This window comes from Megalops cyprinoides, chromosome 22, assembly GCF_013368585.1.
Source record: "Megalops cyprinoides isolate fMegCyp1 chromosome 22, fMegCyp1.pri, whole genome shotgun sequence".
NCBI classification, from domain to species: domain Eukaryota; kingdom Metazoa; phylum Chordata; class Actinopteri; order Elopiformes; family Megalopidae; genus Megalops; species Megalops cyprinoides.
In genome coordinates, this window is record NC_050604.1 from 13837875 (window position 1) to 13854901 (window position 17027).

General features: G+C 40.7%; 1 protein-coding gene across 1 annotated transcript in view; it reads right to left on the reverse strand.

The window, feature by feature from the left end:
• Window positions 1-10712, reverse strand: part of pax5 (paired box 5) — a 37399-nt gene extending 26687 nt beyond the window's left edge. The window contains exons 1-3 of the mRNA XM_036516733.1: window positions 10643-10712; window positions 4461-4626; window positions 1322-1519 (exon numbers count right to left, since the gene is read on the reverse strand). Coding sequence (XP_036372626.1) covers window positions 1322-1519; window positions 4461-4626; window positions 10643-10685 — 407 coding nt within the window. The 5' untranslated portion in view covers window positions 10686-10712. The remainder of the gene's footprint in view (window positions 1-1321; window positions 1520-4460; window positions 4627-10642) is intronic.
• Between the last annotated feature and the right edge of the window lie 6315 nt (window positions 10713-17027).

Genomic DNA, 17027 nt, shown 5'->3' on the forward strand with positions numbered 1-17027 from the left:
CATGCATAGTCTCCGATTTCTCTATATGAGACTCTGCTTGCTTTTCTGTAAGTTAATACAGCCAGGGCATCCTGATTACAAGATGATATAATAATGAATTAACTCATTCACTCATTCATTTGTTGTAAGACAAGACTAAAAACAGAAAAAAACTGTATTTAAATCGTTACAATGAGTTATGCTAAACAAGTCATTTGGGGGACAGGCCAAATATGAGCAGACTATATGCTTTTTCTTACTCAGGTTATGTCCAGGGACACCCTAATGCCACAAGATGAACAGATGACATTCTCAGATCACCCCACGGTGAGGTTTGAGGAACTGCACAGAAGACTGTCCAGATTAAAGCTGGCTGTCCCGCCTGCAGAAGTTTGCTATTCCACATGTAATATTCCTCCATGCTTTACCAAAATAAAATCACAAACCACACACCACTGAGAGTGAACACCACCATAACCGAAAGCCACACTGAGATACTGAAGGGTAACAGTGCACTAGTTGATCAGAATGCTTTTTTAAAATTCTTCTAGGCTTTTACTCCTTTAAGCAATGCCATATTTTTTGGAATTGACAACTGTATACTAAGCATGTTTCACACAATAATCACTACACCCGCACACAAGCACTGATGTGAGACTAATGCCATCCTCTGATACACTCAAATGTAGGCAGCGGCTGTTTTTGCAGTGCAGGTCACCCAGCCCACCACAGAAGAGTGGGCGCTCATTGGAGGATAGGTGCTACTCCTCTGACGACATCCGAGCAACTCGCAGAATCACAGGGTGCCTATGGGTGATGAGATGAGGAAACCCCGAATGACCTCTCCACCCCTATCCCTGATTGGACAAAGTCAATTTGTTCCACCGCTGTGGGCTCCCGGTTATCATTGGCTGATCACACACGTGGGATCAAACTCAGGCTGTACAGTTCTGCCTGCACTCAAAGCGAACGCCTTAACCACTGAACCACTTGGGAACCATGATCAGAATGCCTAATAATAATGTATAACAATAACAATAGGTCATACTTACAAAATACTTTTCATTTTCCCAAACCTTTACTGAATTATAATTTTTGCTCCATATTCCAACAGTTGTGTTGTATCATTCCCTATCATACCAGAATCGTACCTTTAATCACAATATTTTAACGTCATTAAAGCTGTCATTTAGCGGACGGACAAAAGGAAAAAAACTTTGCAAACAAGATAATAAATATGCTGCAAATGCGTCTCACATGAACGCAAATAAAACCACACGCGTGTGCAAGAGTCTGTACATCCTCTCCAATGGTTGCCGTGACGACCCCGCGGGCCTCGTACCTGTTGATGGAGCTGACACTGGGCACACTGTCGTTGTCACACACTCTCTCCGCCAGCAGTCTGTCCCTGATCTCCCAGGCAAACATGGTGGGGTTTTGGCGTTTGTAGTCAGCGATTTTGTCGACAACTTTGGGTGTAGCAACCTTTGGTTTGGATCCTCCGATCACGCCCGGCCTGATGCTGCCCGTCTCGTAGTACCTGTGGATTCAAAGGGAAAGCGGTGGGCTTTGGAGACAGGTCCCGGACCAGTTTCTGCCTTACTAATGTCCACAGGTCCCTGTGCACCAAGGGAGATGTTGCCTGACTGCATTTCCACCAGGCAGATGATGTGGTTGGTGACATTTTTGTGATCTCTGATCTCTGCATGATGCTGTGGCTAAGGGTCTTGACACACACATGAAGGAATTATGGCTAGCTCTATTTATGTATTTAATGGGACTGAAACTTTACCCTTGAACTAATTATTTCCAAATTATTATGTTTTGCTTTATTTATATTTCTGCTCCTCTTCTTTATCTCAGTCATTTCTTTTATCTTTTTACCTTACTACTGATATCAAAATATTACTGTCCTTGTATCTGTATTTTCCATTTATACCCCTGCTTTTGCAATCTTGTATATTTTACAATTATACTGTATACTGCACGAGTCATGGTAATAAAGAATAGTTTAAATTTTGACTCAACAGATGTGTAAATAGAGTTAGAAACAGAGAGAGCGGCAAAGAGAGAGGCAGACAGAGGGAGGTGGAGAGAAGCATGCCACACACAGTCTGGAAATGTGCCATCTTTGGACATGCGGGCTGTTACACAGGAGTATCCTGCACAATGCAGAAGCCACAAGACAGAGCGAGGGTTACAGAACCCCGCAGAGCCGGAGAGAGTGCCAGCTCTTGCACTGGTGTTAAAGTACCCCAAAGTGCATGGAAATGTGCCAGATCTTGCCCTGGTATTACTGTATCCCACAGGGCCCATAAGTGTGCCAGCTTTTGCCCTGGTATAACTGAACCCCGCAGTGCCCACAAGCCTGCCAGATCTGGCCCTGGTGTCACTCTACCCACTGAGCCTGAAAACCTGCCAGCTCTTGCCCTGGCATTTTGTGTCAGCCCTCCCTCTGGCCTGTAGCTCCTCAGTCGTACTGCTGTCTCCTGTGGGGTCAGGGCTACTGTGCCAGCCCTTATGGGCTCTCTGTATTTGCACTGTCACACAGCACACTGCCCCCTGGCTGCAAACCCTGTCACCTACACCCTTTACTGGCCCCTGCCCTCCACATTGACACACACATCACAGACATCCATTTTTCATTCTTCATCTGTAACAACCAAACTCCCACACTTCCACAGGCATCCCTTTCTATTAGCACCAAACACACACACACGCGCAAACACACACACTTAAAGTGTAGACTCCAGCCAAATATGCATTAGCAATTTATCTCGATACTGAGCCCGGTAACGCAGGGCCAACACTGGCATGAAATAAAAGCAATTTGAATCAGTATCTGGCTCCAGTACGAGCTGCCATTCAGACATCCTGCTTGCCCCCAGAGTCTGCCCCTGTCCGCACTGAAGGATTACTCCTCTGGGGTGAGGGGGTGTGGGGAGTGGGGGCATCCATACAGAGATAAACAGCTGCACCGAGTCTTTTAACAGAGTGAAAATATGGATCTACGATTAAGCACGAACTGTTACCGATATCTGCTCATTTATTTTACCCAATGAAACGCGAGGGCTTTCAGTCACGGAAGCAGAGTGGAGCTGTGAGTAAATCACGGTAACGCTCGAATGACTGGAACGACAGCGTGGGGAGGAATGAGAGGATGGCACGGGAGAACAATGGGGGAACACATTTTTCGATATAGCCCAGGGCCGTGCCACCTAATCCCTCACCTTCATTCGTCCAAATCGCCTCTCTCTCACTCTCTCTCTCTCCCGCTCTCTGTCTCCCTCTCTCTCTCTTTCTGCGCAAAAAATAAGGTGCCAATTTCATTTTGATGCAAATGCCTCAAATGTGAGTAATCTTTTCCTTCCTTGGGCTCTTTCTTTGTGGGAGAGAATGAGGGGACGGATTTGCCGAGGCTTTCAATTTTAGACTTCTCCTTTTGAAAGGAGACAGAGGCAGAGATAGAATGGACAGGGAGCATGAATAAGGGGATGTTGGAAAAGATACATAAAATGTTTCCATTCTGTAGTTTGTGCTGCTTGAAATCAACAGTTACTACACAATGCAGATGTCTACCTGGAGCGTAATAAACTCATTTCTCCATTAAGCATTGAGTTACCACAAATGTATACACAGCTTAAACAACTCCAAACACTCAAGGCTCTTTGGTTCTGATTTGGCTCTGAATTTACATGCGCACACTACAAATTGAATGTAAATGCGAACTGAGTTCAGCTGAGGATGTTAAGCATGAGTGTGTAGGTGTTGAGCTGCAGTGAAGCTTCTGAAGTGTTAGTGTTAAGGTGATCAGTGAATATGTTGAGGTTCAGTGTAAGGGTATAGTATAAACATGAAGGAGTTCAGCGTGAACCACATGTATAGAGTCTTAAAGTGAAGGCATTCAGTGTAGTTGAAAGTGATGGGGCGGCAGTGTAGCTTGGTGTTAAGGAGCAGGACTCATAACCAAAGGGTTGCCAGTTCGATTCCCTGCTGAGAAACTGCTGTTGTACAAGGTACTTGTGGGCAAGGTACTTTGCCTAGAAATGCCTCAGTAAATGGGCAGCTGTATAAATGGGTAAAATGTAAAAAATTGTGACCTATGTAAGTCACTTAAGAGAGTCTGCTAAATGCCTATAATGTCATACTGTAATGTGATGGTGTAGATGTGTGAAAGTGTTGAGCGTAGGCGTATAGGGGACAGGCGTAAGTATAATGGTGTTCAGAGTGACGGTGTAGGTGTGTGAAGGTGTTGAGTGTAAGCATATAGGGGACAGGCGTAAGTATAATGGTGTTCAGAGTGACGGTGTAGGTGTGTGAAGGTGTTGAGTGTAAGCGTATAGGGGATAGGCGTAAGTATAATGGTGTTCAGCGTGACGGTGTAGGTGTGTGAAGGTGTTGAGTGTAAGTATGCAGGTGACAAGTGTAAATATAACAGTGTGCAGAGCGGTTGCGTAGGCGTGTGAGTGGAAGGCGCTCACCTTCCCAGGATCTTGCTGACGCAGCCGTGGCTAACGCGCAGCTGTCTGGAGATGTCGCAGGGCCGCACGCCCTGGTGCGCTAGCTCCACAATGCGTTGCCTCACCACGTCTGGCAGGGGGCGCCCATTCACAAACACGCCTCCCAGCTGGTTCACACCGCCATGCCCTATGGAAAGAGAGAGAGAGAGAGGAGGGGATCCTGAGGTGGGCCATGGGAGAGAGTGTACCATGTCACCACTGACAATCACTTTCTGTAGTACTCTTATGTGGCTCTTATGAACCCCGTGGTTCAGGAAGATTCATGTGAGGAAGGCTGTGGTCCATAATCAATGGATATAGTCATCAAACACACCAGTAGTTCTTTTTACTACATAAGCTACAAAAATATAAAAATGCATGAGAATCATTAAAATATTGAGAATCAATATTTTAAACTTAAGAAATTGTGTTCACATACACACACATATACATGTACATATACACACTTAGAAACAGTGCATGTGAATGACAAAATGACACAAACACATACTGGATGCTGGAATGAATAACACAAAACAAAGCTTATTCTATGTTCAGTTGCATTAAGCACTGAAATACAGAAATCGGTTAAACCATATATGCTGATACTTCAATGAAAACATCATCTCTGTTCTTCACTGCTGCCAGAAGGCCACAGCACTGTGGACAGAATATAAACTGACTTGTAGAGAATGAAATGGCACTGTCTGATTTATTGATTGACACCACAAATAGCTCTGCCACATGTGTAAAATGATCAGAAACGACACAAGATGAAAAGCACCACAAGGGACATCTTAAAGGTCCATATACAGTACAAGGTCCCTCACACAGTACAAGAGCTCAAACACAGAAAAGGCAGAGGTCAGTGTTTGTTTTCCCTGTCTCTGACTTCAGGCCTCTCTTCCAGCGGCCACTAGTTATTTTCCTCACAGTGTTACACTGTCCCTGACACTCACAGTTCACACAGAGCCTATTTCACTACATATCACAGCTGCATGTTTCAACTATGATTTCATGGCCATATTTTGTGTAACATATCAGGCATCAACTGAAACATGTTCCAGCTATATTCATACCAACATACTCCTGTTGGCTTGTAACAAAACCCAACCACATCAAATGTGGAAAAAATCCCTACTACTGCATACAAGTAGAAATAAAGAACTCAGATACACAGACACTCCATAATCCAGTTAACTTACAATATTAACATACTGATTGCTTCTTTGGGGGAAATATTGTAATAAAAAGAGGAGAGGGAGATATAATCCTAGCTTTGGGGTGGATGGCTTTTAAATACAACCCAACAAGGATTACCAGCAAAATCATAAGAAAAATATTAAATATGCCTAACTGGATAAAAAACCAACTGCATTCATATGTATTTGCATTATTATTATTTAAATGTTAGATGGCATTGGTCTGTTTTGCCTAATAAGAAATAAAAAAAAATGATATGACTAACCCTTTAAAACATTGTGTTTTCTTTGATGGGTTTTCAGTTTGGGAGAGATTCCTGTTCACCTCTGTCTTTAGGCGTTTATTCATTTGAATAAGCTTTGTTACAAGTTCAGCAGGTAGGACAAACTGCAGTCAAACTTCACAGTCAGAAACAAAGAAAAAACAACCTGCCTAAACTCCTTTCTGAAAGTTAAGGAGACAAAGCAGTGCACCAGACAGTGTTCCTCTTGAAGGCTATGCAATGGAATCATTTTAGCCAGCAGATGTAGCAGCAGGCCGGAGGAATGCTGCCCTGCAGGAAGCATTGCCTTATCAGATCTGTGACCAACAGCACACTGCTGTTTCTGACAGCTCCACTTCATGTAATAAACAGAGACAGCTTGAATTCAGGGAAGTGTTTCTGATGACCGAGCCATTGTATCGTGGCCCAAAGGCTAGTGAGTATATACCAGGGGGTAAAAAGCCTTCTGTCACCATCCCAAACACCAGGAGGCTCCAGTGGAAGACAGAAGCATTTGGACTGAAGGTCTGCAACCAGAACTGAGGCAGACCACTCACAAAGGGCCATGCAGGATGACAAACAGAAAGTCAAATCTGCATACAGCAAACGCAAGTCTTGCTCTGTGAGCCCAGTGAACAGGATGTATATCCACAGTTATGCACATCACCCAACACCTTGACCTCAACCATGAAGTCCAACAGTCCACTGTGCACCTGCATCACCAGCCTATTTATTAGTTACTGCAAGATGATCTTCATGCAGCACCGGCTGGACGTAGGTGCTTTCATTCTTGTACGCCACCCCCCTCTACTTCAACATGCCAGTAACACTATGTGGCAAACCGCTATCATAGCTATGACAGAACTGATGGATCCTACCTGTACAAACACTGGGAGTGACAATACACTTTTCTGAAAAGCCAAAATGCACCTTAACTTGAAAACCTGTCTCTTCAGCTTTATATGGCAACTCTTCCATGTCACACAGTAACACGAAGAAGCTTGATAGAAGCAGCCTTTGGAAAAAAGTGTGTATCTGTTACCTTTTTTAGGGAAGTAACTGTTCTCTTGAGGGAATAAATAACTGATCTTCCTGACACTTTATTTGGTTTCCCACTGGAAGCTGCCATTTGTAGGAACAGGTAGAGGAAACGTGGTGTTGATAATCACCAACAACTCATCTCTAGAGGAAAGGAGCCGTGGTCACAGTGCAGCACAATCTGGATGTGGAGTATTTTCTATTGAGGAAGGAGTGCCAGAGGTTTCGTATGTGGTCTCATTCACTCGAATATTGACTTTGAAATACACCTTCATACAAATGTGATTTTGTATTGGTCTGTTTAGAACACAGGAGTGCCGTCACTACTGCAATTAACGAAAGACAAAATTACGCAGCAGTTGTTTAATTGTGTTATAGTGATAAACCATTATGCAGGAAATCTGGAACTGATTTGAAATGTCCCAGAACACATATATTTATATATACCACAATATCAATACTGTATAAACCTATTCAATATCCTCCTACAGAAATATTACTCTCAGAGTAAGACGGTATGATAAGGCACTCATCTTAGGGCATTGACACACAAACTAAAAGCTGTGACAAAATATTACAGCCCAACAGTCAGCGCACAATGCGGCCCAGTATCATCACAATTCATTACTCCACAGAATAAGGATCGCCGGTAGAGCCGGCTTTAAGGAGGGGGACGGATTTCTGGACGGGAGGGGGTTTTGATCTTTACTATATTTCGCCTTTTTATATTGCAGATAGCGTACGTACCGGGCTGTTCCTTATCCCTCTGATTGATTTAGTGGATCTTTCCGGAATAAATACAGCGCTGAAGAAAAATACATTTATGTTCGCCCATCCAGAAAATAAGCTCTATTAGAGTACTCTCTTCCATTTCAATCTTTTATCTCCGTTGTCAGGGACCACTATTGCAGTTAACGGGTCACGGGTTAGCTTCTTATTAATAACTTAGGAACAGGGGACAAATAAAAAAGAGCCAAAGAAGAATACACCGCTCTCAAACCGCGGCTGGCCTGGTTAAGATTAGGCTTTACAATGGGACTGAAACATTACGCTGTTATTTCTATCCCCGTAAATTGGATATGATACACAAGCTAAGTTCGTGGGCAAATTCAAACTGCTTCCTGATTTTTTTTATCTGTCAGTTTAGTTTAATGGTCACCATAACCTATTTTTACTTTCATGACGGGGCGACAACATTACTTTAATGGGCTACCATCGTTTACAATTGTATAGTATGCATTTATTTATTGAATTACAATTGTATAGTATTTATACAGAAGAATCTCGTGGAGAAGATTTTCTAAATAAATAAAACTACTCCAGTCGGAACTTTCCAAAAAATCTGATTATACCACATGCCTAAAGTTATAGTCCATAAGTCAAGATAGATAAATATACATAAAAGTTGTTGTCGTCATTTTACTGTATTATGGAGATACCTAATACACTTGTTAATACTGATGCTGATACTGACAGTGACGATAATAATAATAATAATAATAATAATAAGAGGAAGAAGAAGAAGAAAACATTTTCGTTTCATTTACCTCATTTCTTCCTGTTTGCGTTTAATAATAAATTAATCATGTACGGCAACTCACAAACCACATACGACTTAACAGCAACGATTAACAACAACGATTAAAATAATAATAATAATAATAATAATAATAATAATAATAATAATAATAATAATACAATGAAGCCAAAAAGTATTTATTGTTAGTCCTTTGCTAAAGTATAACCTGATTTACTGGTCCCAGATCCACTTCAAAAAAAATCTTACGGTGAGTGATTTCACACCCTTTAACAGCGACAAACTCTTTTTAGTGCTGTATTTATTTCACATTAAGTAATTCCCGGAAGCTGGCATTGCATGTCACCAATCAAATAAACACGAGGGCACAGTAACAAATCTATGCGGATTTAGCTTCGTTTTATACAACGCTAAAGACCATCCACAAACTAAATTCTAATGCTGTATCAAAGACAAACATGTGAATGGAAATAACAGCAGACCACTGAGACGTTTTCACTTCCACACTTCGAGACTGAAGCTACTCGAAAAGTAACACTATATGATATGGAGGTTTACGGGGTTGTTGATATGAACAATCTGGGCTGGAATAACCATATTTGATTGCTCTGTAAAGCTTTATTGCGATCGGAGCCGCTATTAGAGAGAAAACTCAACCGCAGGAGCCCCGGTGCAGCGACTTCTTAACTGGTTGTAAATTACACCACAGTCATCTTGCACTTCATCTACCACGAGGCCTCCAGAAAACATACGAATGAACAACGAGCCTGAAAGTTCAGCATTGTGCATGACAATATTTGACATTGCTTCATTCACCAACCAAACTAACTTCTCATTTTCGTTTACTTGTTTATCTGATAGGGAAACCCTCGCGCAAACAGGCAAGCGGAAGGGTTCGCGTTCTCTCTCCTTTACACATGCACACACACCTCAGTTTCTACGCAACCGTAATTAATTTGATTTATCTCTGTTAGATTAATGATAACCCTCCCTTTTAATTTAGACATTTTTATCTGATCATTTCCTGAATCCCGCCTCGCTCTTATGCCATTGCACCGTCGGTTTGTTGGCTTGCCATTTTAAGCCATGTTATGATTTTCAAATCATTGCTTCGGTTGGAGGAAAAACTGGACAGGGAAGGGAAATGTGATTCGTTCAAGCGTTTTATCTGTATGCTTAATCCAGCGTTTAACTTGCCGTGAGGGGAGGTGTCATTTCATGTAACCGGCTGTGAAATGACAAATCTTCCCGGAGTCTCTCCAGCATGGTGAAGCTGGGGAAATTATTTTACACACGAAAAAGTGATTCTAAAAAATGGACCGCCAATAGCCGCGGTGTCTGATTGTTATGTTATGTTGCTGAAGCTAATAATCATAGAAACAGTGACATACAATAGCACAATGATAAACGGCAACAATGCTAAAATCCACAATTGTTCATATGTTCCACAAAAAAAAAAATCCACAATTTATATGTTGAGAGCATTTTGGCAGTTATGCGCATTGTTTTTAATCGACACCGCTGCTGCTGGTGTTATGAACAAGTTTAATTGTAAAAGTAGGCCTCATTATATTCATTTCCGTAATACTGTATATTTCACCAATTTACTAGTGAACGCGAAGGCGTTAAAGCAGAGAACGGCTATGCAGCCGACACGGGATGTGAAAAACGAAAAAGAAATAAAGGGATTTTTGTAGTTTCCCCTAAATCTAACAGAAACAAGTTCTACACCACCTATGTATTTACATAAAATTACTACACACATTTATTATCCAAGTGTAGGACTGTATTGTTGCGTAATAACATTTGGAGTCACATCTCATGTTTATTGCACTTGCTCATTATATAGTTCAAGTTCGTTTTTGTTCATGCTTGTCAACCCCCCCCCCCCCCCCCCCCATACACACACAAACACACACACTCCACCAATACCGCACACACACACACAAACATGTGAGCAGTCAGAGATGCCCAGTTTATCTTTGACCGTGCGCTATAGCCTAACTCGTGTGACAACTTTATGATTTTTGAAGTCTACACTAGGAACAATTTTTTGTGAACTTTTAAAGGTCACGGGTCATCTCTCTGAATTCTACACAACCAAAGAAGGAGCCATTCACTTACTGTGCATCGCTGCGAACGGGTCGTGTTTACAGTGTATTTCCATCGAAGAAGTCTTGGCGGACCAACCACAGTCCAAACCCTGTGGTAGAAGGGTTTTCAAACAGCCTTCGAAAGCGCTTCCAGTGCTTTGAGATTGACCACCCAATAAATGAAATGCCAAAATAAGTTGAGCTGCAGCGTTGAGGCGGGGGTGTTTTCCGTGAGTAGCCTATCCGCCAGGCTCCAAGCAAGGAAAATGTTATTTCGAAAGAAAATAAGTGTTTACAAAAAGTCTCAGCTATAAAGCAATTATATCTGCAAAAGGTAAAAATATGTAGCCCATGTAAATGTATATTGGGATAAATTAACAAAAGGCAGAATAGAGAGGGAATAAAATAAACTACTGGAAAATTACGATGCCTTTTTTAATTTTATTTGTGCATTAGTTCCCACGCGTCATTTCCCTGTGGCTGGGTGATACTCTGCGGTCGATCATAGGGCCGAGGAAAAACACTGAAATCGTTTCAAAAAGAGCTGACTGACTGGCTAATAAATTCCTATACGATTAAGTCCAGCTGGGAAATGGTCTGAAATTGGAGCTCCCCGTTGATATCCTCGCCACCTCCCAGCAGATCTCTGGGAAAGGACTTCCGAACTGGGACCGAACAGCCGAGGAAACAAACCGGCCGTGTCAACGCACCGCAAGCCGTGCACCCTTACTCGCGTTCTGTGGCTGATACTCATAGAATCCACACTCCTATGTCCGTTTATAGTTAGGTTTTCATCACCATTCCAGTTGTTGAGACTTAAGACTACTCACTGTTAAATAATATTATTTTCTGTTTTACTGGAAAATGTCTCCCTCTTGGACTTCCCTGTTTGAATCATCATTCACAAACTCCACCGATTTGTGCCACGATCTGCGAAAGCATAATGTGAACATAGCCTGTTGGATAAAATGCACCGTTTCCAGTGTACAAACTTCAGATCAAGAGCAAAAAAAAAAAATGCTCAAATTAAAATCTCGAAAAAAATAATAAATAAACACAAGGCAAGCGCCGAAGAATTCAGAGACTACAGAGGAACTTGCAAATTAGGATCCAGCGTGGAGGAATAGGGCAGGTAAAAGTTTCATTTGTTTGCTGCTTTCTAACGTGAATATAATCCGCGGGATAAACCTACGTGGCTTTCGTTTCTACAAGAATGTTCCTCTGTCGCCATGTAGAGTCTGGAAAAATGCAGGGTTTATTGTTCCTCGTGTGAAATATTCCCGCGGCGTGGTACAACAGAGCTGCGCCCCCGGGCAAAGCTACTACCATAGTGCGCACAGCGGGTTTCAGAACCTGCGCTCGTGTGGACAGCGCCACTGGCTCAGCCCCGGAGCCTACCAGCGCGCCTCGGATATTCTGCCACTCAAACACACTCTGCCAATCACCAATGGCCCCCTTTTCAGCCCCGACCAACGCGAAGCAAATTCAGATGCGCTCAATCCGGGCCAAGTGCGATTGGTTAGCGCGCATCCCGTGGGCTCGTTACGTTCAGTTCAAAATTTTCCATTGACCAATGAAAAGTCTCGTCTTCCAGCGGGTTCGGAGTAAATTGCAGTATCTTATTTTCTAAGGGTCTTAAAACTGGGTCGACTGTCGTTCCGTTTACTTCCCACCCATTAAGTAGAAACATTAAACTGTTCACAGATAGTATATTAATATAATTCGGTCAAAATTTAAGAAAAATCGACCTTTAATTAAATTTCCGTTAATGGCAGAAGGGGTCCTCCGTTAAAGTTAGATTCCTAAACATCTAAAAAGTAAAACAGGCCTAAATAAACTACCTTTGGACAGGACATATAACATTACCGATGACGTTTGTAAAAGCAAGCGATTGAATACTTTCAGTGATGGAATGCATCAGTACAAATTATGTTTTCAATTAAATCAATTGGTTGTGGAAGGCTGTTGCAATGAACTCCAGGACAGCAATTTTAAACACTTCTGTAATTATTACATTGTTAACGGAATAAAGAGACCATATAGCAATGGAGATTTTAATACTGCAAATAGTAATTTTGTACTATACTTTCATCTTTGAAGGCAACATAATATTTGTCATACCTACACAATTTTTGCCTTCTTATTACAAAAAAGTATGTTTTACTCTCGCTTGTTTTTCGTATAACTATGTCTACAAGGTTTGCAGCTGGACTCCATGTCAAAAGGCTGGATGTTAAGAAATATTTATTTCAGTGCTTTTTTAAAAAATCTATTCTATATTAATAGTCGCAGTTCTGTTTTAGAAACACGTATTGAAGAAATAGCGGAATTTTTCCACTCACTGCACAATCCAATACGCACTGCCCTCAACTATGGCAAAGTAACTTGCTTGCTTATTTATTCCTATCTAGTATCATGAGTTTAGTGGTTATTGGCATTTGTGAATAATGTATAAAAAACGTAAAACGCACCACTCTTGGATTCCATGACACGGAAAAATCACACCGTGATTCACTTGAACAGATAGCTTAGATGATGTTAAAATACAATGTGGTTTAATTCGACGATCACGCATAAATTCAATGTTTCGTCTGCGTATGTGATTGATCAGCTTTTAACATTCAAGTTAACATTCAGACTTAACAGCTTCGCTACATTTTTCATTCACCAGTGTAACAAGAGATGCTTCATTCTTCAGCTTTTTTTTTTCTTCATATTATCTATTGCATTTCTCTTACTATATATATATATATATATATATATATATATATATATATATCAGTAGTATATATATATATATATATATATATATATATAATATATATATCAGTAATATATATATATATATATATATATATATATATATATATATATATATATATCAGTAGTAACATGATTAAGAATACAATAGTACTTACATGTCTCCGTGGATTATTTTATTATTATTACTGTTTATTGAAGTGGACTGATTTCCTGGCACTTAAACCAGACAATCCGTCTATTTCTACTGGCAAAACAAGGGCCGTTTGTTCTATCTCAAAACATCGGGCCAAAAATTGGGGAGCCATTGTGTGTTTCCAGTATTGACCCTCTAGCTGTCTTCACACTTCGCAGTCGTAGGCTACTCTTCGATTTTGTTATAACCTAAGGTAATTCTACCACATTAAGGACCTTTTGATATAGCCAAGTGTAACTGTATAATTAAGAAAAAAAGCTATGTGGGCCGAAATGGATACTAGTTTACTCTCATCTTCACGGAACATGGGGATTTATGAGTTGAGCGAGGGGCTTCTTGAACTCCAAGGACGGAACTGCAGCACGTACCACGAGGGGGCGAGCACGACAGGATCCCGCCATCAGAACGCCCATCCATCAGTTAATAAAAACCCCAATTAAAATAAGAACAAGAAAAAAAGAACGGAGATTTGAAATCCTCAATCTCCAAGATTTGGGTCGTTGTGGCGCAACACATCTGTAATTTCGTATGCCACCACAACAAGTCTGCGATACAAGAATGCGTCGCTCCATCAAAAATCGGCGTATGCTTCCAGCTTCAAAAATGCAACGAGGTCAATGTTATTTAAATTAGGCGTAGTAAATGCATGCTATTTTTGGTCGCTGTTCTAAGAGGGATGGCGGAAGCGCGAGTGCACCTGTTTGCAGGTCAAGTGATGTACAAGTAGTAGTATCTAATCTCATATTTTGTTTCATTTTCAGTGCAATCGAAGCTACAAGCTCCGTGACACATAGAAACCATAGTATTATTTTCACCTTTAAATGTCAAACCTACTCTCAGTTTTCTTTGTAACTTATTTATTATTTTTTAAGAAGTAATGTAGTAACTATTTAGTGACAAATGAACACCTTACCTCTGGAGCCGCAATAACGGTTTCTTTCACTTCCACCTCCGGTCCATATGCACACAGACACAATGACAACCATAACATGACCGTTTGGTATAAATATGTTATTGGAATTATTAAACACATTGGTAAATAGCCCATAAACGTTAAGGATTTATGAATAGAAATATTAGGAAGTAGAAATAACAATAGATATATACACAAAGCAGGTTCTGAGTTTGAGTTGAAATGTAGATTTTTAAAACAGGTAACAAATAATAATAAACGTATTAAAATAATAACAATCATAAACTACCCCGTACATTGGGGGCGAATCAGTCTATACACACACAGGCTTGGCCCTGAATTTCAATAATGAATTCAAGACCTTGTTACTTTCGTTGGGAATTACTGAACATTTTCTAACATTTCTTTGAAATGATACGCCCATGTTGTAGCCTAAAAATTAGAAAAAATATGATTTCCTTACATGCAAAAGAAATATTGGTCTACACGATGTCGGTACAAACGGCAAATTGTGTCTTGAACAACGAAACGCATTCCAGTCACATATCCACAGCATGGAGAGGGTTTTCAATTTTTTTTTCAAGAAAATTGGAAGAAAAAAACTTCCGAAGTCCGAGTTAATTCCCCAAAACCAACATCTGCCACAGCATTGTGTTTTTGATTGCCTTTAAGACACTGCAGAGACGTTATTCTAAAATAATAATAATTAAAAAAATAAACCTCACCGCAACGTCTTAATGGAAATCAACTTAATAGAATTAAACTATTTTAACCTCCTACGGCCATTTGCATGCATCTTGCAAGCTCTGAATGCAGTTAAGAATTAATGGCGCACGTGGTAAGTTTGTATTACACGCTCACTGACTGTAAACATAATGAGAAACTCATATCGTTTCAGTTCATATTTTTTTATACAGTAACATTTTTAAAATGGAGATATGCTGACTTTGAAGTGAACTGGTTTAAACTTTGAAAACAGAAGCCTGGTTCTCAAATTTAACTTAAATACAAAGCCCATTTTATTTTCTCTAAATAATGTCCCTTCCTTATCACGTAAACTAGGCTATACAATGAAGCAAGCATTTTTTTTTATTTAATAAAAGCTAGACGAAAGCGAAAATTAACCAATATCTGTGCTCAAGTAAGAGACAACGTGTACAAAGGGAGACTGCAATGTCCATTGAGGGGGCAAGTCATTTGTTTCCTGTTTTGTTATTTACACAAGTCACTCGCGACTATATAGGCTAGTTTCATCTCTCTTGAGATGGGGGCTTTGACCCTCGCGTCTGGGGGTCTTCAGTGACGGGGACTCACACCGCTGTCGCTGGAGAGTACAGAGGCCCACGTGTGTTGCACAATAGAGTTTGACAGTCAGAAAGGGGGCTGGAAGTAAACAGTTCTATAAATTATTTCACGGGTCACAGAAAGCGGAGGGTGGCGGCCTGAACGCGACCAGGCAGCCAGCATAAGGGTCCTGTCGATCACTGACGCGTCTAGGCCATGCGGGGACTAGGCAAAGGATGGACCCTGACCGCCGAGGATGCGCTTTCAAATATTATAATAAACTGAATTGTAGCCTACATGCTTAAAGAGGTGCGCGCTTTGCACACAAGACATCCATCATTTATGAGAGTCCCAGTTTGTCTGCATGACCTGTAAAAGTGTAAATTACACAAGAAAACGTTCCGACTTTTGTTAAAGACAAAACATTTCATACTGAAATATATTTGCGGTGATAAGACATTATCGTTTCACAGCATAGCTGACCCAAAAGGTTCTGAGTAAGAGTGTTGTTGTTTTAATAACCTGAGTTATTAAAAGGTGCAATGGGCGATATTTCCATTACTATACCATACAATCACTTACTAGCAGGCCTTACGCCAGCTTGTTAATGAATCAGTTGGTCCCAAAATAAGATCTGAAGCAAAATTTGCACACTTAAACATGGATTATGTGCATCTTATGCTTAAATATTAATGTTATGATGTACTTCATGATGGAAATATTTCTAAATAAACCACTTAAATGGAAGCGTTTAGGTCATACTGAAAAATTACAACAAGAAATTGCCATATTCATGAACTCTGTTCAATCAACCTGCACAAAAGTATACTATATCTCGTGATAATTTTTAAGAAAAACAAGTAAATTGTTACAGTATTTCCAAACAAATTAAACGTTTTGCTGTAAACAAATGAATAAATGCAATTGTTATTTAGGATCTTTCTGCTAAAAACGCACGACGTCAATGTCAACCTTACGGGCTAAATAAAAAATCAGCTGTGTTGTTACCCACTGTGTAGCTCAATGGCGCGTTCTAATATCCTCTAATTATGAGCCCCGCTGTTTCAGAGGAAGGATTCCCGCTCATCTGGAAAACCTGCAGAATAACCTACTGCATTAAAGCGTGAAGGCAAGACACCAACCTTGAAACCCTGAACTCGGAGAAGAACATCACCGAGAACGGAGAGGTTAACGCGGGCCTGTAGTGTATTCACTCTCCAGGTCTGGTTACAGTACAACTTTTGCCAGAAACCACACATTCGT